At 61.0% G+C, this 27,496-nt stretch overlaps 7 protein-coding genes across 7 annotated transcripts; all 7 read right to left on the bottom strand.

The window, feature by feature from the left end:
• Positions 1–12: 12 nt before the first annotated feature.
• Positions 13–4,296, bottom strand: LSCM1_00834 (uncharacterized protein; the record flags this gene model as incomplete). Its single annotated transcript, XM_067318468.1, has 1 exon — positions 13–4,296. One exon carries the CDS (start codon positions 4,294–4,296, stop codon positions 13–15), a length of 4,284 nt encoding a protein of 1,427 aa, XP_067174573.1.
• A 4,278-nt stretch (positions 4,297–8,574) lies between these two features.
• Positions 8,575–11,679, bottom strand: LSCM1_00833 (uncharacterized protein; the record flags this gene model as incomplete). Its single annotated transcript, XM_067318467.1, has 1 exon — positions 8,575–11,679. The coding sequence occupies one exon, from the start codon at positions 11,677–11,679 to the stop codon at positions 8,575–8,577; it is 3,105 nt and encodes a 1,034-aa protein (XP_067174572.1).
• Positions 11,680–13,697: 2,018 nt separating this feature from the next.
• LSCM1_00832 (uncharacterized protein) lies at positions 13,698–14,129 on the bottom strand (the record flags this gene model as incomplete). The annotated part of the gene is made up of 1 exon (XM_067318466.1): positions 13,698–14,129. One exon carries the CDS (start codon positions 14,127–14,129, stop codon positions 13,698–13,700), a length of 432 nt encoding a protein of 143 aa, XP_067174571.1.
• A 2,094-nt stretch (positions 14,130–16,223) lies between these two features.
• Positions 16,224–18,542, bottom strand: LSCM1_00831 (uncharacterized protein; the record flags this gene model as incomplete). The annotated part of the gene is made up of 1 exon (XM_067318465.1): positions 16,224–18,542. The coding sequence occupies one exon, from the start codon at positions 18,540–18,542 to the stop codon at positions 16,224–16,226; it is 2,319 nt and encodes a 772-aa protein (XP_067174570.1).
• A 1,258-nt stretch (positions 18,543–19,800) lies between these two features.
• LSCM1_00830 (uncharacterized protein) lies at positions 19,801–21,396 on the bottom strand (the record flags this gene model as incomplete). Its single annotated transcript, XM_067318464.1, has 1 exon — positions 19,801–21,396. One exon carries the CDS (start codon positions 21,394–21,396, stop codon positions 19,801–19,803), a length of 1,596 nt encoding a protein of 531 aa, XP_067174569.1.
• A 1,677-nt stretch (positions 21,397–23,073) lies between these two features.
• LSCM1_00829 (uncharacterized protein) lies at positions 23,074–24,543 on the bottom strand (the record flags this gene model as incomplete). The annotated part of the gene is made up of 1 exon (XM_067318463.1): positions 23,074–24,543. The coding sequence occupies one exon, from the start codon at positions 24,541–24,543 to the stop codon at positions 23,074–23,076; it is 1,470 nt and encodes a 489-aa protein (XP_067174568.1).
• Positions 24,544–26,291: 1,748 nt separating this feature from the next.
• On the bottom strand, positions 26,292–26,984 carry LSCM1_00828 (uncharacterized protein; the record flags this gene model as incomplete). The annotated part of the gene is made up of 1 exon (XM_067318462.1): positions 26,292–26,984. The coding sequence occupies one exon, from the start codon at positions 26,982–26,984 to the stop codon at positions 26,292–26,294; it is 693 nt and encodes a 230-aa protein (XP_067174567.1).
• Between the last annotated feature and the right edge of the window lie 512 nt (positions 26,985–27,496).

Below are 27,496 nucleotides of genomic sequence, written 5' to 3'. Positions count from 1 at the left end.
CGACTGTATGCGTCACGAGTGCGCCGTCCTCAGCACATCTTCCAGACGCTCCGCCTCCGCGACAGCGTCCTTTTCTAGCGCCATACGGCACTGCTCCTGCAGCACTGCAAGAGCCACGTCTCTCTCCGTCCACTGCGCTGCCGTGGGGGCGTCGGGTAGCCGTTGACTTCCCAGGAAAGACGCCACGGACAAAGCTTCGGTGACGGTACAGCGAGGGCAATCGCTGAGTGCGCTCGAGGGAAAGAGACGTTGCCGCGTTAGATGCACACTCGCATCCTCACCATCTGTGACATCGGCCTCGCGCGGTGACACCGCCTCCGCTGAAGCGCAAGCGGCGGAGCTACCCATCACCTGTACCAGTCCTCCTCTATCTGCCGATGTAGGTGCTACCTTTGAAGATGCGATACCGGCTGCCATCGAGTGTGTGATCCACGGCACAACGTATCCGTCGCTTGGCACCGCAGCGGCGAGACTAGTGCCGGTTGTGAAGGAATGCCTACCCAAGCGCGGGTCGAAGGACACCTGTGCCAAACCTGGATAGTCGCTGGTGAGGCTGGCCTCGGAGGCGCGGCTGGTGAGCGAGGTGAAAGATAACGCCTCCAAGACACGCCCCATGGTGGATAGCGAATCACTGGGAATCAGGAGATCGGAAGGAGGTGGGCCATTCACTGAGATCCCTTTCGGTGGCGCATCAGGTGAATGAGGCTCGCCGGGTGGTGGGCCGAGCCCAGCATCCTCGTTGCCGAAAACGTCGCGCAGCATATGCACGACGCGCTCCGTATCAACTGCAAGTGACGCGGCCGACAGCGGTACAGGGACAGCTCCTCCGCTCAGGGAAGCAACAAGCTGTGTGCAGCGCTCTCTTGTAAACGGCTGGGAGGCAGCCGGTGATGCTGTCTTTCCTGAGGGTGCTCGCGCCGAGGTCGCGTGCTGCTGCTGTACCCACCCACCAAAGTCGTCATCGTCGTTTGCATTCGTGGCGGCGTGTTTGTCGCGATCAGGCGAGGGGGAGGGCAGCGCCTGAGCCGCGTTGCTGCTATGCTGAGTCAAAGCAGGGGCGGGCCTGAGCGGTGCGGCGAAGTCGGGCAGAGCGAGCGAAATGGTGTTGGCGGCAGGAGTGGAGGAGGGAGGGGGGTGGATGGGAGGTGCGGGGCTGCCCCCATCACCACCACTGCTAGCGGTAGCTGCTGGAGGAGGCCGAAGAAGAGGCGCCAAGGACGCTCCTGAGTCAGGAAGCGAAGGTGATGCGGCCGCCGCTGTGCCCACATTGGTGGTGCCGGCAGGTGATGCACCAGAACGCCGAGCTCGCATCAGCGCTGCCCGAGACGCCAACCGCTCCTTTGTGAAAAACACGCGCTGCGACCTCTCCGCCACGGCAAATCCCACTTCTCCCTCTTCTTTACCCTCTTGCGAGGGTGCTCGCTCGGCCGCTTTCGCCTGCTGCTCCGCATGCGGCGCGCGCGACTCCGTGGGCGCGTCCTCGCCGCTGTTCACCGGGCTCGTCCTGCTCCTCACCCCGTCGCTTCCACGTGACCAGGCCTCCCAAGCAGGGCCTCGGAGCTCCGCCGCGACCGCCGGCAGAGACGATGGCGCCTGCGCGCGGGCGCTTTTAAGCCGGAAGTGGAAGCGAGGAACGCTTCGCAGCACCTCGTCTTCCTCTACGTCCGCAGGCAGTACATCAACGGGCTGCTGTAGCTCTGATGGGCTTCCCCCCTCGCTAGCTTTGTATTCCATGTGAGCGTAGTCGGGCGAGAAGAAGTACTCCCTGCCTGTCCACGGCGACGGAGGCGGTTCAACAAAGTGTGTAATGATTGGGTCAGCGAAGGCGACGTGGCGCACCTGTATGTGCACCGTTTCCTTGGCTGCTGACTCCGGTGCAGGAGTCGGCGTAGATGACGTTGGCTCGCCCCACAGTGCGTCCTCCTCGGCCGCCACGCCGTTCACCTCGACGCCACCGGCTTGCTGCTTTGTGAGGACCGCCGACGAGTCTACCGAGAGCGACTGGACAAGCCCCCGTCGGGAATTCGGCGAACCATTGCCGTCACGTGCGCCGAAGTTGGGTTCCTCCGTGCCGCGGTGCCGCGAGCGCGAGGCAGACATGACGCCATCCTTCGGCGCGGCGGTGGGCGCGCTGTCCAGAAGGGGGTGTGCTGAGAGCCACTGCAAATGCTGCTCTGCGGCGCCAGGAATCGACCAGCTGCTATTCCCCGCCGTCGTCGCCTTGGAGCTGATCAGCGACCCGCCTGACAGCACGCGTGCGGCAGTAGAGTCTGACAGCTCGCCGTTTGCGGTGACGGTGCCGGGGTGCGGGGCAAGCCGGGCGCGGGCGCCGACTGCGTCTTGCGCACCAAACCCGATGAGAGGCAGACAGGTCGCGGCGTCGGCGGGCAACGCGTCCACGTACGCCTGCTGCTCCACGGACAATGGCAGTGGGGAGCAGAGGCCATCACTTCCATTGCTGCTCCTCGTACTCGCAACGCTTCCACCCACAGTGCCGGCGACGGTTGTGACAGTCGTGCGGCCTGAGGTTGAGTTAGGAAGGATGGGGGCTATGCAGAACGGCTCCATGGGCAGCCCGGGAGCTTTGTCGTAGTTCAGGCCCACCTCTGGCTGAAGCGGCAGCGTTGTCGAAGTGACCGAGACGAGGGCCGGCCCCGTCGCGGCGCCGCTGACATCTCCGCCTGTGCCTTCCTCGTTTGGGCCGCGGTGCGTGCAGGAAGACATGGAGGGTGAGCCCGTGCTCCACTTGGTTCTCACGGCAGTGACCGTCGCAGCAGCACCAGGTGAGCATCTTGCTGCTGTGGCGCCGTGCACGAGCTTCCCGTTCTCATTGAGTGAGCTACTGGCGCTATGACCTGACGACGGCGGATGGGAATGGGTGCGAGGTTCTGGGCCTTGTCTTGGCGCGGTGCTGGCTGGCGACTGCACGGCCCAGATGCCCGGAGAGGAGGCTCTGTGGAGCTCGTGAGCTGTTGAGGTGTCGCTCTTCAGCACCTCCGCAGCCAAAGCGCCCGGCTGGAGAGGAGGATAGGGCGGGATCTGGGCGTCAGGAGGGAGCTGTACCTCACTCGGTGCAGCGGGCCTGTCGGCGTTCCCGCTGCTGACACGCTCAGCGTTGCACGAGGCACTGGCTCGCGCATTGTGCTCTGTTGCCATTGCATTCGCCTGTCGGTAGCCCGTTTCGCTTTCTTCGGCGCGTGACATTCCGGGTGACGCCGATAGACTACTATTGCTGCGGCAGAAGTCGACGTAGCCGTCCGCGGCGGGCTTGAGGCAGGTGGTGGCCAACCTCGCGCTGACAACTGGCGTGTGACTAGAAGATTTGCCTCCGCCAAGATGATCGGTGCGGTCCTCCGACGTGCTGCGATTTTTTGAGTTGACGCGCAGTAGTTGTGGCGACACACCCGTGTGATCGCATTCGCGCGGGACGCTGCAGTTGCTGCTGAGCTGCGCCTGCGGCTCCTTTTCGATTCTTCTGTCCGTTGATTGCGCAGAAGTTTCGCAATTCCCCTCCTTCCCTTCCACCTCACTGTCATTGCGACCGGCGGAGGGGGTCGGCGGCATGAATGATGTAACATCGGCAGGCGACCTAGACGACGATATGGACACCGCTGCAGCGCTGCCACAGCCAGATAAGCCGAGCGTCGGTGAGGGTCGAGTGCCCTCACCGCTGCTGGCCGTACAGAGGGTGGTGCGCATGGTGCTGACAGGCGCGTCAAGGGCGCCCTTGAGGTTGCCGCTCCGCTCCAGCACCGAGGGCGCCTCTCTCGAGTGATCGGCTGCAGCTCCTGCAGTGGAGGAAGTGCAGTTGAGGGCGGCGCTGCTGCTTTGCTGCGGATCAGCCCAGCTACTGTGCCAGTAGGCTTTGGCCATTTCACACGTCTCCTCGTCGCCTGCGACGAGCGGCAGGGATGCCGAAGGCTGCCTGGAGCGAGGACTGGGGGCGGAGAAGTCACGGCTGATGCTTCTGCCGAGCGCCATCGGGGTGCGCTTCACTCTGTTATTTTCGACAGCGCTGACGGAAAAGTCGATATTGGAGGGATCCACGTATGAGACATCTTTATTGAGCACCGCACCTCTGATCTCGCTGCCCAGGCCACCTTCTTCTTGGTCGAAGCCTCGCGGCTCGAGATGCACCTGCGTGAGGGGCCTGACCACATCTGGCGAGTGCGTGCCCGGATCGGTGGCGCCATGAAACGGACCCTTGACATCACCGCCTTCCGTCGCGCATGCGTCAACTGCATGCTTGCGGCTTGTCGAGGTGGGTGTGCAGCCCGTGCCGTGCGCCTTGGACATCGAGACAGCAGTGGGACCTTCCCATGAGAGTATCCTTGGCTCTCTGTCAAGCGTGGACGAGCATGAGTCTAGTTGCGCGCCAACCAGTCTGCCAGCGGATCTGAATGGGGGCTCACAAGTTGCACCCTGCTTGTCCCCTGCGATGCAATTCAGTTCCTCCGCATCGAGCGGGATCGCCGCCCGAGACGCTGCGAGCCCCGCCTGTAGAGGGAGATCTGAAGGCGAGATATTTTCAGGACCGAAGCCCGCAGACGGTGAGGCAGTGCCGGGAAAGGCGGTGATCACGCTCAAGGTGCCGCCCGGCTGCGCAACCGCAGGGGCGGATAAGTCGTTGACGACTGCCGCCACATCGGTAGAATTGGTACGCGGCTGCCATGCGGCAGGCGCCGTGCTGCACCCCTTCTCGCCCAAAACAGTCCGCGGCTCCGCTGTAGCTGCTTGAGTTGCCGGTGCCGTCGCAGGAGTACAAGCCCCTTGAGCCACTAATAATACCGGTGATGGTGGCAAAGACACAGACGAGCCAGCAGTGCTGCTCAGAGACAATGCAAGGGGTGCCATCTGATTCACTGCCACACCATAACTGCTTGGAGGACGATGGGGGACGGCAGCTGCAGCAGCGGGTAAATTCGCTGTGTCATCGTGAGCGGGCGGTGACCGACTCCCCACACGTGGGGTCTCGGATCGAAGCGCCACCATCAGGATCGGCGTCTGCTCCGACTTGGCACTGCCGACTGGGTGACGTACCTGGCCATTTACTCTTGTGTGTATCACTGGCGCTGCATGCGAGCAAGCCGGTTCTGCAGGCTCAACAGATGATTTAGCCGCGTCTGACATTCGACGACACGGATTGCCTTCGCTCTGGTTGACGTACTGCACCCCAGAATGCTCTGTTCTTACACTTGCTGCTCTTCCCTGACTTCCGGGGATTCTGTGGCCGCGCGCCACGGCTTCTGCAGCTGCCGTGATGAGGTTGGCGGACTTCGAAAGCAACAGAAAAGAGTCCAACAAACGACACGCAGGTCAAAGAACGCGAGTTCGCACAGGCCGGCGGCGGTGACACACTGCTCTGTCCAATCGTCAGGAGACTTGGCGTTATTCGATGAATGGGGTGCACCGTAAGGGGGACGAGGAGGGAGAAAGAGAGTGGGAGAAAGTTCCACCTCGAGCGCCTTACTCACGCGCGCGCATGAATAAAAAAAAGGGTAAATAAGGAAAGAAAAAAGGGCTAAGCAAACGATGCACACACCTTCGCCAGCGACTGAAGGCGGGGTGGTGGTGGGGGAGGGTGGCAAACGCGAAAAGCGCGGCAATGGGTTGGGGGGGCTGACTGAGGATATCCTTCGCGGCAGGAATGCTACACGCGCACAATGTGACAAGGAGGCGGAAGTGTACCGAAACGTATCCCCTCTACACTGGCCACGCTCGAGGGAAAAGGGAAACAGGGAAGAAGAGGGGGGAGAGGGAAAAAGTTGCGCTCTGAGGACATGAGCAAGCTTGCATGCATGACATAATCGATGCAGGTACTATCGGGCGTCCTGGGTGCCATCGCACAGGTGCCAACGAGGCAAAACCTGAAGGAAAAGAGCTGCGGTACCGCCCCCGCGGCGCCGGCTGTACCCCTTCGCCTATGGCCGTGGTGAGTCACCGAATCCTGCTTTGAATGCATCACACACTGTTTAAGTGCATGTATGTGTGAAACTTCGTACGGGCTGAGGCGCGAGTAGACGTCTTGTTCGCGTGAGGGTGAGGCCGCAGCATCAGTAGACGCAGGAACAAAGGGAGGGAGAGAGGCCGCATATGCGCCGCGCACCGCGTCGGCCGCCATCATCGGCGCGATGCGCGCGTGGCGTGCTCGCCGCGGTGCACCGGCACCACTCACTCCGTCCGCCCTGCGTACTCGCCCACAGCGGAGCTAGAGATGAGCCACGCAGCAAACAACACCACCGCATCGAGAGTAGTTGCCGCGCCCAATTGCAACCCCACCGAAACCAGTGAGCCGGCATCATCGCGGCTCGCGCCGACAGCTGCACAGTCGCCGCAAGAGAGGCTCGAGGTGGCCCCCCCGTCGTCCGGTATCACGCTGATTCCGTGCGCCGCTACGTGGCGGTCTTTTCCTCCCCAGTGCCGACCGGTCTCGCCCTGCCGTCGCACGCGGCCCCGGCAGCCCCACAAGACTGAGCCAGGAGGGGTGGGCGGGGGAGGAGGGGCGTCCTCGGCTCCCGCCTGGCTGGGACTGACGCCGAGCCCGCCAGCTGCGTCCACCGCCTACACCGCTGCAGGCTGCGCTGCTCGGCATGCGCCTGCAAGCTGCATGTCGCCCATCCACACATGAGCCTCCAAATTCGTGGCAGGTCGCGCGGCGTAGGAGAGGGGTGGCCGGCGAGCGCGGCAGTCACTATTCGCAGTGCCTCAGGGCTCTCGCAAAGCCCTGTCGGCACAACGCTGTCCACATTCCTCACTTCCCACCTGCGCTGCACAGAGCGCTCGGCCGGACTGCTCGCCTGCCCCTCCCCCCCGTGGCCACATGATGGGTCGTTTCCAAACGTGGCTGCGTTCTTCACTCACCACGGACAAGAGCGGAGCCCGCAGCACCCTGCGCTGCCTGCTTCCTCGAGCGCTGCAGCGTTCTCTCCTGCCACACAACCACAGGACTCTGTGACTCGAGTGGGGCCGCATGGGCACGCGCGTTACTCTCCCCGCAGCGTGGCGTATCGTAGGGGGGGAGTAGGACGGGAGGAGGGGTCAAACTGTAAAGGCGTGGGATCAATAGAGTGAATGGCGCTTCTTGATGTGACTTTTCTCTTGAGCGAAAGAGGGCTTGGGCGAGCGAGGTGACGGAAGGGGGAGCGAGGGAGGCGCGCCTCAGTTGCTGCTGGTGGGCTGCAGAGCCTCAGCACGATCTCCTTCAAGAAAAAGAGGCGCAGAGACGTGCATGATTCCCTTACCCGAACCTCTCAACCCCTCCTGATGTGCAGTGCCTTTGAATGAGCTCGCCGAAGAGGGTCAGTGCTTGCACACGAAGCGAGAGCACACTTGACCGCTCAACAGCTCGGTAGCGACACGCGACAGGCTAGAGAAACAGCACCGAAGTAGCAGCTGCGGCTGACATCAGTTATTGTGAGGCTCGTGCTTAGGGGACCGAGGAATCAAGCGGGCATGCGTGAAAAAGTCGGCGCTGACAAGAACGGAGGAGCTGGTGACTCGCGTCCAGCTTCTGCCTTACCGTCTCCCCTCCCGCGTGCTCATGTTATCTTGCTGGACATGAGGATCCTCGTGTCTCATTGGCAAGCGCGTCTGCACATGCACAGGCTCACCTACGTACGTGTGAAAAGGATAGGCACGTTCCGCACCACCGCCTCCTGCCATTGCTAAAGGGCCTCCACCGTCACCGCCTCTTATCCACTAGAGAGGCAAGGCCGACCCATCGCCATCTCGATTTGCAGCTCCTAATATGAGAGCACAAGGGTGAAAACGTCTTGGGCCACCGACAGGAGGAGCGTGCCGCTGGCTTTGCAGGGAAAGGAGAGCAGAGGTGACCACACGCTCAAGGTGCCGCGCTGCCACTATCGCGCCACTGAGGAGAGCAGAGGCGAAGGGGGTGAAAGCAAACACGAAGGATACTGCTCGTGCGCCTCTTGGCTGCCTGCGCTTGTACATCCTCCACCTCTCCACACACACACACACACACCTACATTGAGGGGAGCAGATGGGGCCGCCTTTTCGCCAGGCTCTGTGGACTTTGTTCGTCTGTCCAGCAGACCTCTGGCCGCGACCGCACACCTCATTTTCGCCTCCCCCCCACGACGGAAGTATCCTTGACGGCGGCTCGGCTTGCGCCATCCGTATGTATACAGTGCCATCCATCAAGAACGAACCAGGCAAGCTCACCTGCGGGTGCCTGTGCTTTCCACCAAACAGGGGGTCTGAGAGGCCGCACAAAGGCACACAGACGCGGAAGCGGCTCAGAACTGCTGAAGCGGCGCCGTGCAGCAGTAAAACGCGGAGGACCAAGAGCATACACCCACACGTTGGTCGCACCGGTATACTGCATCACTGCCGAAGTACACTGTATCGCCTGCCGCCCCGGAGTGGGAAAAGGAAAGATATACGTATATATGCATGTGGCTGGAAAGGAGCCTCGATGGCCATTACGGCGCTGCCGCGTCGTTTTCGCGTGTGGGCGTGCCTTTGCTTGCGTGTGTGTGTGTGATCACTGAGGGGAGGGGAGGGGGCTCGGGTGCTGGACCTGGCTTGCTATTTCAGCCGCCGCGCTAGTGCTCATCCCCCACTCAGAGCACATTCATCAGAGCGGCTCAGCAGAATGCGCAGCCGATGCATTAGTTGCTGCTTCTCAGCGTGCGATGGTGCCAAGTCAGTCGAGAAGGACTGACTCCCTCCGTCATGGCGCTGCGGTTGGTGCTGCGCATCGGTTAGTCCTCCTTTTCGACTCATCGATTGCCTCTTGTATGCTCGAAGCTTCTCTTGTTCGGCTCCGCTGAAGTTGTCGATGCCGCTATTCGCGAGGTCTGGCTTGTATCCGTCGAAGGAGGAAGCACTCCGCATCACTATGCATGAGGGGCTGTGCGGTGGGGTGCTGCGCGTGGGCCGCGTGCTTGATGTGGCGGTGATCGAGGAAGGCGGGTGACGCTGCGCGTTGACGATGGATGAGGGCGCTACGATCTCCTTGGCGTACCCCCGAACGGAGACGATGCTCGCCCTTGTGCCGCTGCCCACGTTCCACCCGCCGTCGGCACTGCGAGCAGCAGGTGGCGTTGCTGTCGTCATGATGGCGTCTTTGTCGCTACTGCCCACGTATCGCTGAGCGCGGAGATCATCCTTCAACTGATGAGCACCTTGCGGGAAGCCACAACTGCTGCCGTCCTTGTCGCCACCGGCGTCCTTGGGCAGTATAGTGCTGCACGACACCTTCTGAGAGGTGGCTGGCTCGCTAATGTCGTTGCTTGATGAGGTATGCGGACACCCAGAGAGAGCGATCGTGGCGAGACGCAGAAAATCCCACGAGCGGTTCCATGCCAAAACGCCTGCAGCATCCCCAAAATGGCCGCTGCTCTCGTGCTCAGGTGGCCCAACACGACGCTGCGCGTTTACTGGGCCGCCGGAGGTGTCGCTTGTCTTTGTCGTGCTCGGCGACGGTGCGGTGCAATTCGGCATCCGCTGGCTTTGCAGCGCTGGCTGGGATGAAGACGTGAGTGTTGGAGCTGGCGCCCTCGTGCCGCCGATGGCAACCTGTCTATTTTGCTTCCCTTCTATGCCCAGCGCGGGGTCGTTGGGCACGCATGGCTGCGGCTCCGCAGCAGCGGCGGATGGCACCGTAGACGACTGGCCCGATGAAGGCGCGTAGATGGGGCGCTTCAGCACGCCTTGTAAGCGGCGCATCAACTGCTCCTTTTCTGCACTCCTCGTTAGAAGGGTCGTTGCCGGCGTCGCCGTCGCTGAGGCTGCGCTAGCTGAAGCTCTGGCATGCGGCGGCACTGAGCCGCGCTGTGCGCGTTGGCAGTACGGAAATGAGTCCGTGCAGTCGCTGCCACCGGGACCGAGGCGATTACCGGCAAACGACACAGGCGCCGCGCACTGCGTGGGGCTCACTACACCTGGACGACACGCGGGCCGACTGGCTCTCGAGTGCGGCGGCGGCGAGGGGATACACTCGACTTGCGGCACTCCGGCGCCCGCTTCATCGACGCAGCGCTGCCGTGGCAGCGGGGCCAGCGGGATAGGGGAGCTCACGACACCAGATGAGGGCGACGGCCGCCGATTGCCCTCCAACTCCGCCGTATTGCTGCCGCCACTGATTTCCGCTGCGGCCAGGGCACGCACCGCGCTGCTGCCAGCACCGTGGGCCACTTGCAGCGGCATGAAGGAGGTGTGGGCTTTGGCGCCACCCCATTTCTGCTGCTGCTGATGCACTTGCCTGCCTGCGGCGACGTCCAAGACAGGTGTGGGCGGGGTCGTCATGGAGGTGCCAGTGCTAAGTACATAGGGGAGCTGAAAGCTGAGCTTCGACGTAGCACCAGGCGACGGAGCTGCCATGGCAAACGGGGCCGACGATGCCCCAGTGCTGCCGGCCTCTTCCTTCTGCCCACCGGTGGGGAGGGCGGAAACCGCAGCGCTACTGACGCCGTCAGGCTGCGGGTACCCCGCCGCGGTTACGCTCCTGAGCGACGCCAAGTTGCTATTCTGACGGCTCTCCGTGATGGACTGCACAAACATGCCGAACTCGCCCCAGCGGTCAAGGCCGGCTGCAGTGTGAGGGGCCCCCGCACCTGTGTCAGAAACACCGGATGTAGCAGCGATCGCGTTCGACACTGTAGGGCGGCTGCTGCTGCTGCGGCTGACGCCGTCGCCTGATGTGCAGAGGCCGCCGCGCGCGCCCTCCCCTGTGTAGTATTCCCGCAGCTTAGGTGGTGCAGGGGGCGATCGTATTTTCGTGTTCTCGCCGTGCCCCCTGCTCCTCGCGCCGTTACCGTCGCCATACCCAGCGTTGATGATGGCAACGATAGGAGCGTTGCCACTGTCCAGGCTGCAGCTCTCAACGCCAGCGGCATCGCCGCTGTACACGAGAGAAGCAATGTTGCTTTCCGCGTGGCCGTCCGTCGCGACGTCGACCGCCATGGATGGCAAAGAGGACGAGTACGCCGCATTTGCCCTGGTCGCTTGCTGTGAGTTGTAGAGGATGCTCGCCTCACTTTCGCTTTTGGTTGTGTGCGCGCTGCGACTGTCCCGCGCGGGATGCCGTTGGCGACCGGCCCTGAGATAGGATGGAGAAGTGCCCGACACGGCATGGGCGAGCTCGCTCTGCAGAGAAGTGCCGCACACAGTCGCTGGCGCCGCTGCCCCGGGCCTACTACCCGTGACATGGTGTACGCTCGCCGCGCCGCCGCCATGCTGCGCTTCGCATGGGGTTGCCAGATTTCCCCAGCCACTGGGGACAGGCCCACTTGAGTGCGCACTCCGATTGCTGCTTGTGACCCCCTGAAGGTTCACCGCGTCTCTGTCGCACTTGGCACTGCTGACAGTGGCAGGCACGGATGCAGAACTGTCGGTCATGTGGTAGCCTCGACTTACTCGCTGGGCCTCCACTAGATGGCCTCGCTCCGGCACCGGAAAGGCCGTTTGCTCATTTTCTTGCGCACTCGCTGCCGCCGCGGCAACAGAAATGTCTGCACCCTCCTGCACCTCAGTGGGGAGGCGCACACCACACGTCTCGAGGTAGCGCTCCAAGTTGTTTAGTAGTTCTTTCACATGATGTGTGTACTGGGCCTCCGTGGAGCGGCAGTGCTGGCTCTCCCCACGCCGCAGCTCATCGTATGTACGCTGCAGGATATAGTCGATGGATGTGGGGTCTGTGTAAGCGTACGCCATCACTATTGAGCGCGGGGAGAGTGATGCGTGAGACAGGGCGAGGAAAGGGGATGGGGCAAGCGAGACCAACGCGCACTTGTACGTGCTAGTCGCACGCCCAACCAACAAAAACCGGGGGGGGCACGCACACTGTCTGATGTTTGACCGACAACGCTCACAATGCGTGCTGAGCGGGTGTGGAGAAGAGGGGTGAAAAGGAGAGCAAAAGAAAACAAAAGCGATCAAAGAAACAGAGGGGAGGCGGAAGTGGCCTTTCCCCGCCTCCCCCACAAAAAGGAACACACACACACACACGCACGCACAGAAAGGAGGAGGGAGGGGGAAAGAAGAACGAACTGCGTGTGTGCGCATGCAAAACGCTGAGAATGGGAAAACCATAAAGAAAACGAACAGAGGTAACAACGGCAGAGCGACCGAGCAGCGACGGCAAACACACACATATGTGTGTATGAGAAGTGTGGGCAGGTGAACGGGGCTGTGTCGCGTGGCGTCAAAGGGTGGTGGTGGGTGATGTGGGGGGAGGGAGTGAGGTGCGCTCTTCGGCTATCATGCGGCGACCGGTACTGTTTTTTCGTCTCGACAAGAGGAACAAGGGTACCGAGACAAAGTCAGACCGCACGATCTCTCTTTCTCTCTAGAGGGGAGGGGTGGGGGAGGGCTGCAACAGAAAGACTGCCAATCCTGTGTGAATCGAGAGAGAGCCTTTCTGGTGTTTTTGTTTTTGGGGTTGGGGTGGGGAAGCGATTGGGGCACTTCCAACAGGTGAGCGATGCGCTACAGGATGCTGAGGGGCCCTGGAGAAGAGGGGGAAGGGGGAGGGGGGAGGAAGATAAAAATGGAGGTAGTGCTCCTCTCTAGTGTATAAGGCCCCACGCGTGCGACCACGCTGGCACGAGCGAGGCAGAGAGAGAGGCAGGAATAGAGAGACGGCTGATTTTCTGCAGGACGCGTGCACCCACACCCGCACCCACTGGAGCGACACCAACAGGAGAAACGTGGCGAATGACTCGCGGCTTCCTGTACGCGGTGGAGCCTCGCTGCGCCACCCTCTGTGGCGAGCCCGAGACGCAAGCTCAAGGCTGCAGAAAGAGGAAGGGGCACGGGGGGGGGGGAGGGGACGAGCCGAGCGTCGCCGCCACACGTCAGAGATGAAACGAGTCAGGAAAGCGATGGAGAGGATATGAATGGAGGCTGGAGAATGGCCAAGAAGGAAGGAAGCGGCACACACACACTCCTCTCTCTCGAGTGGGTGAAGACGAGCACACACACACACACACAAGGGATGTGGGGGTGTGAGGAGGGGAGCAAACGTGGAGCTTCAGAGAGGATTAGAAAGCACAGCATGTATTCCAAGTCGTGTGGCGTATGCGATGCATACAAAGTGAGAGCGCGCGAGTAACGGATGGGTGCACGAGGGGATCGAAGGAGGAGGAGGGGGGCGTGCCATATTCTTCTGAGCGTGCGTCTGTGTATGTGAGACGTGCGCGTATGCGTGCGCCGGCGGAGCCGCAGCTTCCCCCAATCGTTTCAAGAAGCAACTGTGTGTGTGTGCGTGATGGTGATGGTGGCGGGATAAAAAAGTTGATAGAGCAACAGGAGCACCGACACACACGAAGGGCTCACACCCTCTTTTTCACAAGGCAAGAGGAACGGCACGGGGATATTCGGAGGGGGACGGGGGCCAAAGGTTGTGGAGTACTCGGCAGCGAGGGGGGAGGAATGCTTTGTAACGTTTGCATCATAAGCGCACCGTCCTTTGTCACACCAGAGGTCTCGGACGGTGAGGAGAGGCGGGGCGCGGACACGTACATCCGAAGCACGACTCGATCCACCTTTCCACAGTAGCATGGAAGGGAGCCACAGGCGCCGAGCCCGCCTCTTTTGTCTCGCGTCCCCCTTCTTTGACTCTCAATGTTCCGTTTTATTCCGCCTTGCTCGGGTTCATGTTTGCATGCAGGTGCACCCAGCCCGAGCGCGAGTCAGTCGTCGGCATCGCGGCTACGTAAGCACTGTCTTTGCTAGGCCGCCTCACCCTCTTCCTCGTAGGCTGCGCTACATAGCTGGCCCCCATCCACGCTGCGTAGGCGCGCTGCTCTGGAGAGGACACGCAGATGCGCTGATTCGAGATAGCTGGTGAGCGGCGCAGAACTTCCGCGAACACGCTGCCGCATCTCGTTGAAAAAACGACACCCGAATCCGTCGCTGCACGTCGCGCCACCCGTCACAACAACGTTCCCAAGCAGCTTTGGCTGCAGTTCTACAGGAGCTGCAGCCACCGCGTCCAGCGCCACGTCCACCACGCCGCGCCCCTCGCTTCCCACAAGAAGCGGGCAGAAGAGCACCTCGGACGCTTGCGCAGCCTCCGCAGCGCCGACTTGCACAGAACTACCCATCTGGTAGCGTGACGCGGTGCGAAGGCAGGGCGCCAGTGTGAGCTGTACCACTGCCATCGAGCCCGCTCTGCTGTGCGCGCCGAGCAGCAGCCATCGGCGCAGAGTCGAGCTCTTCCAGAGGTGTGACAGAGGTGCTGGTGCCTGTCGTGGCGAGGGGCGTCTTCGTCAAAAGCGGCGTGACAGACAAGTAACGGCATGCTTCCTTGATCGCGTAAACCAGCTCGCGCTCCTTCTGAGTGTCGGCGCCGGCACCGCTACTAAAGCTCTTCGCTGCGGTGCCGAAGAGCGACGGCGGTGACGCTCGCCAAAATGCTGCCGTCGCTGCGGCGGGGCCGAGGACGCCGCTTTGGTAAAGCAAGCGCATCAAGTATGGCGTGACAGTTGCCTCCGTTGCACCGTCTGCCTCTCGCTGAAGACACTGAGGCAGACCATAGTCGTCGACGGCCGCAGCGGTGCTTACAGCGGTGCTTACGGCGCTGTCACCGACGCCGACGACAAGACCAGTTGTTTGGCCCGTGGCATACAAGGCTAGTAGCGGACCTACACCCCAGAGCACGCCAGCTGCACGGGACCCATGCGCTCCTGTTGTTGGCTGCCGTGAGTGACGACTTCCTGGCTGGTGCCTTCAACGAGGAGATCTGCCAACCTGGCCCGCTGCGGTCACGACGCAAAGGGGCTCTCGACGAGTGAGTGGATGACTTCCTCGCCCTCCTCCAATAACGACCGCGCCACCGGGGACGAAGTCGGAGGCACCAGGGCATTCTGAATCCTTTTCCGAAACAGAGGTTGTGCACCCGCCCAGTCCGCGATGACGCCTCCGTGTTGAATGGGTTGACTGAGTCTCAGCAGGCCGCGCCGAGAGGCAGCGTCGCCCCCTACGAGGGTATCAAAGGCTCTTACGCTTCCGCTTTGACTTGACGACGACGACGCCTGCGGTAGACAGCGCGGGTACTTTGGGTTACCAGCGAGAGGGTGTGAGGTGCGGCGTTTCAGCGGTGTGCAGGCCTGACTTCATGCTGCGGCTGCCAGGGTTCAGAACGAGCACCGGAGTCCAGGAGACGCCTCCTCCGCTAAGCGGCGAGGGTACCGTGCTCGATGGGGGGGTAGTGGTGCTGCTGCAACGACATCTCTCAGGCGCTCTCCGCTCACCGCCGTCGCGGAGAGAGTAGGAGGGGAAGAGGGGGGGGTGCAAACCACACTCTTGATGCCCATCGCATCGGGGCTCGATAGATTTGGCTCTCAGCTTCCCGGGTGTGCTGCAAAGGATGAAGCGGAGACAGCAACGACGACGGGATGAAGCTTTCGCGTCGAAAGCTGCCCAGCTGCGCGGGCGCAATGGGGTGCGAAAGAGTGGCGGAAAGAGGAGCCGTGGGTGACGAGGAGGAGGGGGAGCCGAGATGGGCGTGGGGAAGGCGCGAGGAGGGAGAAGGAGAGAGCTGCGTGCAGGTGTCAACGTGGTGCAGAAGTCACAAGCAGCGACTCCACCACACTACAGAGAGGTTCCCCCTTTGCATGATGAGCGTCCGCGCAAGGGGCTGCAGACGCCTCTCCCCATCGATCCGCTTCACGTGCCCCACGGTGATGGTGCCACGATCCTCACCAAGGTTGCGGTGCGAGGTCACACGCTCGCGCAGACACAAAGCCTCGCAGAGAGGAAAAGAATGCGAGCGCGAGGCGCGCATCAGCACGCAGACGCCCCTCGCACATGATTCAGTGCTCCGTCGCTGTACCACATCGAGGTCGTCTTGCCCAAGGCCCGAGGGTAGCTCCTCACGGAAGCAGAGCGCGCTCACGCAGAGAGGTATTAGTGCCACATGTATGCGTGGCGGCGAGCGTGGAGTGGGGCTGGGGGGGGGCAGAAAAAAGGGAGAGGCATTGCTGGTGTGCTTGTACGCGTGCATGTGCGAATGCCGGTTGAGGGCGCCTCCCCCTCGCCTTTTCGGAAGGGGAATACACCACAAGAGGAACCTTTCTCCTTCCGTCTAGCTCATCTCGTCCCCTTCTCTGTTGAAAGGCTGCTACTGCTGCTGCTGCTGCACTGCCGACGACCTTGCTTAAGTGGTCGAGTCCGGCAGAGCAGAGGAGGACATGAGCGCCACCCCTGAGATCGCGATCGCGGTGACGGCTGCACGGCTCCGCGCATTGAAGCCGCTACTCACCCACTGCAACGTGCACCTCATCATCATCTTTGTCGCTGCCACTGCCCAAACAGCGACTCGTTACATCCGTAGCCTTTGCAGGCCGAAAGCCCACCAGGCGCCGACTCGCGCTGGAGGAGCGGGAGTTCAACGAGTGGCGCGCCGAGGCGCCAAGGCTACAGACGTCCGGCACGGGAATACCGAGCAGCGGTGTGTGCGCTTCTGCTGCCGCGTCGTCGTTAGCGCTGCCATCAGTGCCTCGACAATCACCAAGGTACGGGCGTGGCCACCGCGCGCTCTGCGCCGCCGCCGGCTCGCTGGACTGCCTCGACTTGGGTCCGTGTCGCTCGTTCCCTGCCTTGCCATTTGGGACCGTTCTGAAACCCCCCAGTGCTGTCTGGCCTGCGGTGTCAGCTAGAGCGGCCCGAGTAGACGCGTCTTCGACGCTAGCGGCCGTAAAGAGCGTGATAGCCGGTGTGGAAGAGGACGACCGTGAAGAGGTCTGCGAAAGGGTGCACGGCTCCTTATTCCCATGATGAGATCCATCAGCAACCGCGGGATCACTTCCTCTCGACCTCTCCGCCACCAAAATGCGCCGTTCCATTGGGATGGGTGAGGCATTGGTGCCGCTACCACTGCTACTGCTGTTGTAAACCACCCCTCGAGAGCATTCCACCCGCTGCAGCCGCCTTTCCAGTAGTGCTACATTGCGTGCCGTCTCCTCATAGGTCGCACCGTAGACTTCCTCCAAGTGGAGACGCTGCGCCTGCTCTCGCTTCAGCGCCTCCCGCAGCTGTGCAACGCGGTCTAGAAGACGCTGCAGCTGCGCCGAGACGGCGGCGACATCGTCGTCGTTCGTGTACCGCGCCGTCAGGCGCTCGATTGCCGCCTCGACATCTGGGGAGGCGACCATGGCAGAGCCACCTCCACCGACTAGAGCGCAACGAGGGCTGCCGGAGTTGGGCGTCGCGCTGCCGGGGGTGAGTGGCAGCGGTGGAGGCTGCTGACGCTCGACCATCGCACCGCTGGCACGCCGCTCCGCCGCCTCGACGCGCGCGCGCATCGCGAGGAGCATGCGGTCTGCATTTTGCATGAGCTGGTCCATTTGATCGATGACGCGCCGCTGCATGGCGACCTTCTCTTGCAGCTCAGAGACGGTGCTTGGTGCAGGTGCGGCGCTTCCTCCCGTCCATGTCGCAGCGGAGCCGCTGCCAAGACCATCACCAGCCACACCACCTTCGCTGCTAAGGGCATTCTTGAGCCGCTTGTTGGCTTTCCTCAAGGCCTCCACGGTGGCGAGGAGCTCCAGCGCCTGCTCCTGCTGTGCCATGGCAGTCGCGTAGAGCTTGTGAACAATATGGTTGCCTCTCTCTTTGAGCTTTCGTAGCGCAGCAAACGCAGCAGCGCGCTCGCCTAGGGCTTGTTCATACAGCAGACGATCGACCACACCGTCCGGCTGCTGCGGCGAGCGACATGGCGACTGCTCGCCGAGGCTCTCAATGGCCTGCGTCATCTCTTCCTCATCTTGTCGCTGCTTTTGCACTAAGAGCTCGATTTGCTTCCGCGTTTCGATTATGTTGCGCAGACGCGCGGCGAAGGCCTCTGAGGCCGGCGAAGGCGAGGTGCAGAGCCGCGAAGAGGAGGTAGCGCATGAGGCACCGAAGACTGGAGCCGATGGCGCGAAGAACATATTATCAGGGGGCGACTCGTTGCTGGCTTGGTGCGCCTGACTTCGACAGAGCCCTGTGGCAGGGGTGCCTTGCAGCAAATCAGGTTGGCATGGCGGGCTGGTACGGCGGCGCTCATCCACTGCTCTCTCTCCCCCTCGCGGACTCGGCGAAGGCTGCGCGGGCAGCTGTCCCGCCGCGGCCCCCGGTGTGGTGGCGATCGAGCTAGGAGAGGCGAACTGCTTGTGACTGGCCTTGAGTCGCGGCGGGGCAGCGCGGTTGGGTGTGTGCTGTAGTAGATGAAAGGGCTGGCGGGGCACATCAGCACTGCCGACGCTTGACGTTGTCTCACTCCACGGTATGGCGTTCGCGCCAGTGACTGAATGCGGCTTCAGGTAGCATACCGTAGGACCCTCATGCGCATCCAAACCGGGCTCACAACTACCGTTCCAGCGCCGCCATAAGGAGCTGCTCCGACCAGGACCACTGTCGCCGAGTGGGGGCTGCTGGTGCTGGTGCTGCATGCCTATCGCCATGTCCTGCAGCCGCACTGGGGTGTGGCCCTCTTGCACTGCTGCCGATGCAGCGGAGACACGGAGGGGTGTCTGAACTAACTCATGCTGATGCAGCTCTGCGCGACTACGGTGGCGCTGAGCATAGGACATGATAGGCAGACACTCCGCCAGACTTGCACTCTTACATACATACCAAGGCCGACGTTTCTTCTGCTCTCAAGTCAGCTTCTGTGCTTTCCCTGTCACAGCTTTCGCATGCACGGACACATACAGATGTATGTATGTGTGTGTGTGTGCGTGTGCGTTGAAGGTAGGAGTCAGAGTAAGAGAGAAAGAGAGCGAGGAAGAGAGGATGGCGGCAGCACGTATCCACACAGCACACACACACACACATGCACGAATGCTTAAAAAAGCATCTCCAATGTGTGATAAGAGGGGTGCAGCGGGGCTCCGCAAAGGACGCGCCTGCAATCCGGCGCCGCAACGTAAGAGGTCGTACTCGCGCTCCACATGACGTTTCACGGGCGTGCCGTTCGAAATGGCATACCTGAGCACCACGCTCGATCAGTCCTCTAGAACCTCTGCCTCGGAAAGCGTGAAACGATGCGAGCGATAAGACGGCAAACGCTGCGCGCAACATTTGCATCCCCTCCCTCTCTCTCCCATGAGTAGTAGACGACACTCCATGCAGAAGGCTCGCCTCCGCCTATGCATAACCACTTCCCGCATAGGATGAGAACTCGCTCTTCACCTTCTTCGACCTGCCCATGGTCTCACGAGGCCCCCTCGCCAGCAAGGAGCGCATCCGCACGGAGGAAGAGAATCGCCTGGGTGACGACGGTGGTGGTGGTGGTGTGGGGGGAGGGTTGAGAAACTGGTGCATCGCCGGAATGGTGATGTTTGACCTGACGGTTGCAGGAGAGGAAACACCCATCACACGTGCGTGTCGCTGAGCAGCGATACACATTTTGGGCCTCATGTGCACATTGAAGGGGGCAGAAACGCAAGTACTCAAGCGCCTCCCCAGCAGTAGGTGCCCTTCGCTGAGGAGGGTTGACATCAAACAGGGTGCACCTTTACTTTTCGCAATGGAAGAGAGCGCACGCGCGGGCGATGGGAGCAGCCTTAGAAAACTTAATGACAGAAGCGATGCTTCCTCGAAGGTCAGCTATCACTCAGGGAGGGCTCCCGCTCTCCGAAGCTGATACACGAGAGCACGTGTGCGTGCGGAGGCGGAGGCGTGGTAGAAACAGCGGAGGGAGAGGGAGCGGGCGGCGCACCTTCGTCGGTATAAACGAGTTCCACACGGTCAGCGACACAACACCCATGCCAGTCCCTTGTTCTAACCAAGAGCCAGTAAGGCGCTGACTAAACAGGTCAAAAAAGGGGATTCGCTTCGCACGGCCCTTTAGAGACTCGGCGTGGCGGCCGAGGCCTCTGCCTTGGCACCGTCGTCATCCTGCTGAGGTCGCTGCTGCGACATGGTGACAAACTGTTGCCACAGGGAGGCCAAACGTGTGACCTCGACCACAGATAAGTCCAGTACCGTCATCGCACCGTCCATCCGCAGCTCCTGCAGCATGTATTGCACCAGCGCTGCAGGTGCAAATCGGGAGAGTGACTTATGCACCGTGGCAGCGCGCATCCCCGGCTTCATGAGCAAGTTGGTGAAGTGAATGAGGGTGGAGGCGCTGAGGCCACGTGCAAGCGGCACAGAGCGCGGCTCTAGCGTCAACATGGCGCCCTCCACCTCTGTGTGCGGGTAGTACGTCTCGTCCCGAAAGGTTTGCTTGAGGCGAATGTGAAAGAAGCACTGGCAGAGAACAGACAGGCGACTGAACTCCACCGATCCCGCAGGGGCCAGAATGCGCTCGGCCACCTCGCGCTGGGTGAAGACGTGCAGTGGCACGCGGCCAAAGGCGAAAAGTCCGCGATGCTTCTCACAGTCCACCGCGTAGCGCATTAGTAGCTCGGTTATGACCTCGAAGGGCAAATTTGCAATCACCTCAACCTTCGCATTGCCGTCGGACCACCAGTGGTCTGTAACATCGAAGGCGGGGTTAGGCGACGTCGCGGTGTCCGGGTGTGCCGCGCCTCCAGCGCCGCTGCCGTTGGTGGCGTCGCCATGTTGGTAAGGCTGCCGCGCGCGTCGCTGACGCAGCAGCCGCTCGCGTTGGGTCGAGCGTAGCGGGGCACCCTCGTAACCCTCCGTCATGCGTTCCCCAGCGCTGTAATTGGAGCTTGCCCTCTCAGATCCGACGCTCGTGGTGGAGCCCGCTGCCGAGTCGGTCGCACACGTCGCGCGTCCGGGACTGGGTGGATGTCTCATGTTGGCCCTCACAAAGTGCGGGAAGGATGACCTCAGCAGCTCCAGCTCGTCCACCTTCAGTACATCGGCTGTCACCCATTGAAACTTGTTATTTGTGTAATTTCGAATTTGCTCCAGGTGCACGCTGAAGCGTTCGTCCACCTCGATCCCGAGAACGCCGACGCACGGACGCGTCAGAAGGCTCCGTGTGAGTGACCCAACACCCGGTCCCAGCTCCACCAGAACCTTGTCCGGCGTCGTGAGCGTCGTGCGACTAAGATAGCTGACGAGTTGATGGGTGAGCTTGAGGTTCAACATGAAGCGCTGGTCGTACTTGGCAAGGAACCCGGCGTGCGGCACTTTATACAGCTGCTTGATCCCCTCTGCTTTGACGCGAGGCCCGCCCGGGCAGCGCAGCGGGGGGAGTGCGGCGGGCGTCACCCCCTGCGGCGAAGACGAAGCGTCGCGCATCGCAGGGGAGCTGATATTGTACGTAGTGGTGGAGCTCATCGTCGCCAAGGGGCGTCGTGAGGCGCGATGCCGCTCTGCTGCTGCCTTGCTCCATCGCGCCTCGATGCGAGAGCGACGCAGCAATGGAGAAGCAGAGAGCAGCCCCGTGTAGAGTCCCCGCTTGCTCGCTGAGAGAGGCACCGACCACGACCAGTGCGGCTGGTGCCACACGAGTGCACGCCGCATCGCGCACTCCAGGGAAAGGTGAGTATGTGTATGCGTGTGTGTCGGGGGGATCTGTTTTACGCGCCGTCGCTACGACACAAAACGGAATGAAAGAGGAAACAGTCAGTGAGGTGGAGAAGAAGAGTTGAAGGAATAATGGACAAGGTCACGTACGGGATTCCGCTACTCCAGCGTGTCCCTTCTCTGCCACACACGGCCCATCACGCGGGTGCGAGGCAGCCGTATAGCTACGCGCCACAGCCAAGCGCCGACTTCGTCGTCTGAGCACGCCACTCCGCCCCCTCCTCTCACTGCCCCTACGTCGTACGCGCTTGGGGCCCTGTCACCACTAGCAGAGGTGGCCCGGCACTTGCATTGAATAGAGGAGGAGGGAGGGGAGGGGGAGGGTACTGCTTGGCATCCCTGCACCGAGTGAGGTACCGGCCCCCCAAGACACCACATACCAGGAGCGGACATTGAGGGAAGGCTAGTGGCGAAGAAGGCCAGGTGGGAGTCCCGGAGCTCATGCGGGGGCTACTTTGGGAAAGGACATGCAAGCAAGTCAGCCGCACAGCTTGTGAGAAGAGCCAAAGAGAAACGGTTGAATACGAGGGCGACACCTGGTCGTGAAGGGCGTGCCCGTTTCTGTGTTTCGCGTTTGGTGTGTGTGAGAAAGAGGGAGAGGAGAGGCGACCGTCGCCGACACAGAAGCGCGTTTTACCTTCTCTTCACTGTCTTTGAGCTCAAGCTGCGAATATAAAACGAGAGGCGAGACACACTAACAGAGAAAGAGAGAGAGCGAGCGAGAGAGAAACGCTGTGAGTGCGAATCGCAGTTGGTGTGCGACACATGCACATGCAGGCAACGCAGACGCCAGAGCGAAACGCAAACAAACAGACATGAAAGGGACGACAAGGGCCCGAAGGGAGGATTGGGGCTGCGCAGCTTTACCGCATGCGGTTGTCGAACGTGCGCCGACCCCCTTCAGGTGCTGCCTCCTTTTCTTTAGAGAGTGTTTTTTTTCGTGGGGTATGCACACCAGCACCCGTTCACACGCGAGAAAAAAAATAGTGATAAGGAGGCGTCCATCATGAGTCACAAAACAACAACAACAGAGCGAGGAGTATATGAGGCGAGGCCACATCACACACGCACATGCACAGGAGGAGGGGTGTGGTAGTCTTTGTCGTATCATCACAGCCCCGCGCATCTGCACCGCTTCCCTCTTCTCTCTTCCTTCTTCGTTGCTGGCGCCCTCGTTCTTTGTTGCACACCGCCACTCAACGGCACCACTACACAGCAATAGGGCCCCTCCCCTCCCCCACCAAGCGAAGCGAAAACGACAGCAAAAAACCTTAGGGGAGGAAAGGGAGGAGGTGAAGAGGGCAAAACAAGCGAAAAAGCAACAGAAGTCACCATCAGCAGCAACGGCAGCCGCCCTCTCCCTTTCACTCCATCCAACAACACGCGCGCACGCACGCATTCACACCAGGATGATACTCACGGAATGCCACACTTCTCTTCTACTCCCTCTCCTCAAAGCACCCCACTATGTGTGTGCGTCTGTCTGTGGTGTATGTGTGTGTGTGGGGGGCCCTTTGCATTCCTCCCCTTACCGGTGCAGCCAGGCTGAGCATCGACACAGATACCTTCTGCTTTTCTGAAGGTGGCGAAGGATGGAAGGCAGACAGAGAGCGCCTACTCGCCGACGCCGAAGACCAAAAAATATACGAACTCCGCCACATTCAGTTGTCCCAGCAGCCGCCCCGTGTCTGGGTCTACCATGAAGAGTTCCTTGACGCGGCGCCGCACAAAGTGTGAGAAAATTTCTCGCAGCGTGTCCTTCTCGTAGAAGACAAAAATGTGCTCGCTAATCTTGCTTGCCAACGCCTCCCGCACTGTGAGCTGGGTGTCATACACGCCCTGGTTTTCCATACGCAGCAAGTCGCTGCGGCTAACGACATCCACAATAACGCCTTCGTTCGGCGCGCAGACGGCAATGCTCTCAGTGTTGTGGTCCAGCATGAGCGTCAGCGCCTCGGTTAGTTTCTGATCCATTGTTGCAAAGATGGGCTTTCGGCGGTACACGCCGACGTGTGGCACATACATGAACGGGACGTCAAAGATGGAGCTGTAAGGTCCTACGCGCACGTCAGAGGCGATGCCAACGCCTCCCGAACCGTTCGCCCCCGCCGCCTCTGCCTGGGAGATGATAGACGCGACGTACGGGGGCAGCACATAAGCCTCTCCAAGAGCAAAGACGCCTTGCGGATCGTCATCGTAGTCGTCGAAATCGTTGGGCCTGAGCTGATGACTGTCGCTGCCCGCTACTGGAGCAAAGACCGCATTCGCACCGACATTGCTGCTGGTGGTGCGCGCGAGAGAGTCGTTGTCGCCGCCGGCAACGCTGGCCGAGTTTGCTGTAGCGGATAGTGGCAAGCTTGAGCGGTGAGGGGCCCCCGCACCCCCCGCGCTGCTGTTCGCGCCGCAACCGGCTCGGCCGATTGATCCGCCGGCTTTTTCAATGTGAAAGAACATTACGCCAAGGTACTCGACAATCTGCTCCACATCCATCATGGCGACGAGACTGAAGTCTTCGCCCTCCTTCTCTGCTAAGGCGATGATGCGGCGGACGCAGTGCTCCCGCATCTTTTCCAGGCAATCGTGGAGAGACGTGTCTGTTCTGCATGTGACGATGACACTTTTGGGCCCCGGTGGCGCACCCGATTGTTCCTTCGGCCGGCCGAGCCCCTGTGCTTCCTTTACCTCTTGCCAGTGCTCGATCGTCCACAAGGCCACCGCGTTGGCCTCCTTCGGGTGCGACTGACAGTAGAGGAGAATGCAAATGTAATCTGTAGAGGTCAACACCCCGACGTACTGCCGCTTGCGGGGATCCCATAGGACGCAGCTTTGGATGCGCGTCTCCTGCGCGGCTATGAAGGCTACTGACAGAGGCGCCTGCACGTCGAGGACCACCACCTGCGTCGACACGCCCAGCATGTCGTAGCAGCTGCAGTTGCGCAGGAAGCCGGCAATGGGCGCCGCGAGGGTGGCGCACTCCTCATCGGTCGGCTTGTATCCGGCTTCCAGGAGAGAGGGGCCGGCTTGGTAGCTCGTCTGCACCGCACTGGCAGGATAGTAGGAATGGTGCACCTCCGGCACAGACATGGCTGCGTCAGTGTGGGGCACAGATGCTAATGGAGCAGACAGGGGCGATAGAGGAGAAGAAAAAAAATCAGGGAGAGGCGTGAGGAGAGGGCCTTCTAGCGGTGAGGATATGGGGTAGAGGGGCGCCGACACAGAACAGAAGAAAACGAAAGCAAAGGTAAACAGCAGCGCGCGATTGCTCCGACGGTGGTGGTGATGGCGGCGATGATGATGAGAGGCGACAACAACAAAAAAAGGGAGAACAAGACGGTGATTGAGCAGTGCGGACGCGCAGTCGCGAGAGGTTCACATGCGGTGCACTAGGAGCGTACAGGACGTATTCCTCTTAGTGGACTGTGTGTGTGTGTGTGCGTTTGTGAAGGGAAAAGGGGGTGGGGGAGTGGAAGAGGGATGATCGCAGCGCATGAGCTTAGGGGACCATGAAGCGCATGAAATATAGTCTTCCCAGCACCACACCACTTGTGGACAGTGCCTTCAGCGAACGATAAGGCGAGGGCGGAAAGAGATCATAACCACACATCCAGGGGGGCGCACTTGCTTCGTCCTTGCCGGGCCTCGCAATAGGCGTGCACTGTTTCGCTGGAACGGGACATCTTTACATATGCGCTGCCACCAACTCGGGGGATGGTGAGAACGGGATGGAGAACTCCTCCTCCTCATTGATCAAAGACACACACACACACACCCGCTTCACCTCCCGTTTCACTGGAATTCATTGTTTCCTTTGACGCGCACTTCCGTTCGATGGACAGGCGAGCACATATGTATGCATACGAGCACAGCGCACACCTACCACCGTCTCGCTGCGGTGATGCCCAGGAGATGGACTACCCCAAAACCGCTTGGCGCCGTTGAGCCCCTCGTGCAATTCCGCGGCCGACAGAGCAGACGAGGCTGAGTAGTATGCGCAAGACGGCTGCAACGCGGTGAAGCCAGGAACGCCGTGTGTGTGTGTGTGGGGGGGTGCGGGTATCTGTGCAGGCGCCCAGGGGACTTGTAGTGTGCGGCGCTAATCGAAATTGTGGCCGCACGCCTCTGCGACGCGTCGCCAGCCCAGAACTGTCCCGCGGGCAGGCTGCAGATGGCTTGCCTTCTCAACACCCAACGTGTGCACTGGCCTTGAAGAGCGCGGTCAGGTGGCCGGTGTTACGAGGGAAGAGTAACGGAAACAAAAATGAAAAAGAGAAGAGGGGAGAGCGACGACGGCGTCAGAGTCTGGCCCTCTCTCCTCCCCCCCACAGATATATATGTATGTAAATAACTACACAGCGTACGAGACTTGGCCAGGCATGGGGTACGGGCCGGGCGCGAGGCGAAAGCGGAGCGGGGTGGGGGTGAAAAGAAGTCCCTGGACGGATGACGACTTCCCCATTACCAACAGCACACACCACGTGACGAGCATGGGAGTAGGGACGAAGTGCACCGCTGTGCCTCGAGATGACACCCAGTTCCACCGACGGCGCCGCCCCCTCCACCTCCGAAAAATGCCAAGAACGCCCGTGTCCCTTTACACACATAGATGCAGACGGAATTGCCTAGAGAGAGAGAGTGGCAGTTCATCAGGGTGGCGACCGCCACCACGACCGGTGCTGGGGTGGGGTGGACAGGAGGAGGAGGGGAAGGGTGAATGTGAGGGGGGACTCGACTCTTCCACGGCTACGTAAAGACGGGGAGCGCAAAATGTAATGCTCCCGACGCCATCATCTATTCATTACGCGCTTGGGCCACCTTTTTCATTGGCCCTCTGCCTAACTGAGGTTCTTTTCACATGGATTGGGGCGTGGCTGGATCAGCTTCTTCCAGTTGAGTGCGTAAATGTTGATGAAAGAACGTATCTGCGTTGAGATCTGCGTGGCGCTGAGCTCCAGCTTTAGCAGAGCATCGGCATCGATTTGCTGCAGCTCCATCAGCAGCGACGGTGCGGCAGACTTTGTCTCTTTGCCGTTCTCGCCAGCCTTACCGAGCACTTTGTCTTCCACAGATCCGCGCGCGGCGAGGTACTCGCGCGTCGCGTACATGCCTGCCACGCCTGGCGCACCGCCGTCCTTGTCAGCACCAGAGCCACCAAGTAGCTTTCCTTCCAGCGAGTCGATCATTTTCAGCACCGCCATCTGCACCTCAACGCCAAGGTTGTCCTCCGCCTTGAGCTCAGGAATGCGGCACGCAATAACAGTGCGGATCGTCTCGGCAGCGCGGTAGATTTCGTGCAGCTGCCCCTGGAACTCGCGCAGAGACGCCACCACGCTGACTGGCACCGCTTCCGCGGCGTCGGCCGTGTAGGGCGTCGACAGCACTCCCTGACGTGCATGGCGCGCGTTCGTGGCGCGTGCTTCAAGGTCGGTTACCACCTTGGAGGACCACTCCTCAATCACCGCAAAGCTCACCTCCTCCGTGTAGGCGTCACGGATCGCTTGCGCCATAGCACCACGCTTCGGCGGCATCTTGCGTACGAGCGAGGGGTGTATGAGGGAGGGAGAAATATGGCTCTGTGTAGAAACAAATGTGCGCGTGTGTGTATGGCGTGATTAGCTACAAATGGATGAGAGGCGATTCGCTACGGCGAAAGCCATGCGAGGGAAGGAGAGGGTGGCGGTGGTGGTGGTGATGGGACAAAGCTATGCGAGGGGAACGACATCGACAGCGAGCCATCCTACGAATAACCTCTGTCATGATGGCTGTTGGGTGCGTGCCACGTAGTTTTCTTTGAGAGACCCTCGCACCTGCTCTGAGAGAGACGCATGCAAGGGTAACAGGTACACAGATGTGCACATTACCCGACTTGGCCGCATCACAACTTCTCGGTGACTGATTCACCACTGCGACTCGAGGCGGACCCTTCGCACCGCTCGTTTTGTAGCGGATGCGTTTCCTTTCAAGAGGTTTTCTGTGAAGGAGAGGTGTGAAGGGGCAAGAGGACCCGTGCCTTTGCCATTTTTCTGCCGCTCGCCGAAGG

Source organism: Leishmania martiniquensis, chromosome 35, assembly GCF_017916325.1.
Source record: "Leishmania martiniquensis isolate LSCM1 chromosome 35, whole genome shotgun sequence".
In the NCBI taxonomy this organism is placed as follows: Eukaryota; Euglenozoa; class Kinetoplastea; order Trypanosomatida; family Trypanosomatidae; genus Leishmania; species Leishmania martiniquensis.
Note: the sequence above shows the minus strand (reverse complement) of the source record. Positions and strands in the feature narration are given on the sequence as shown.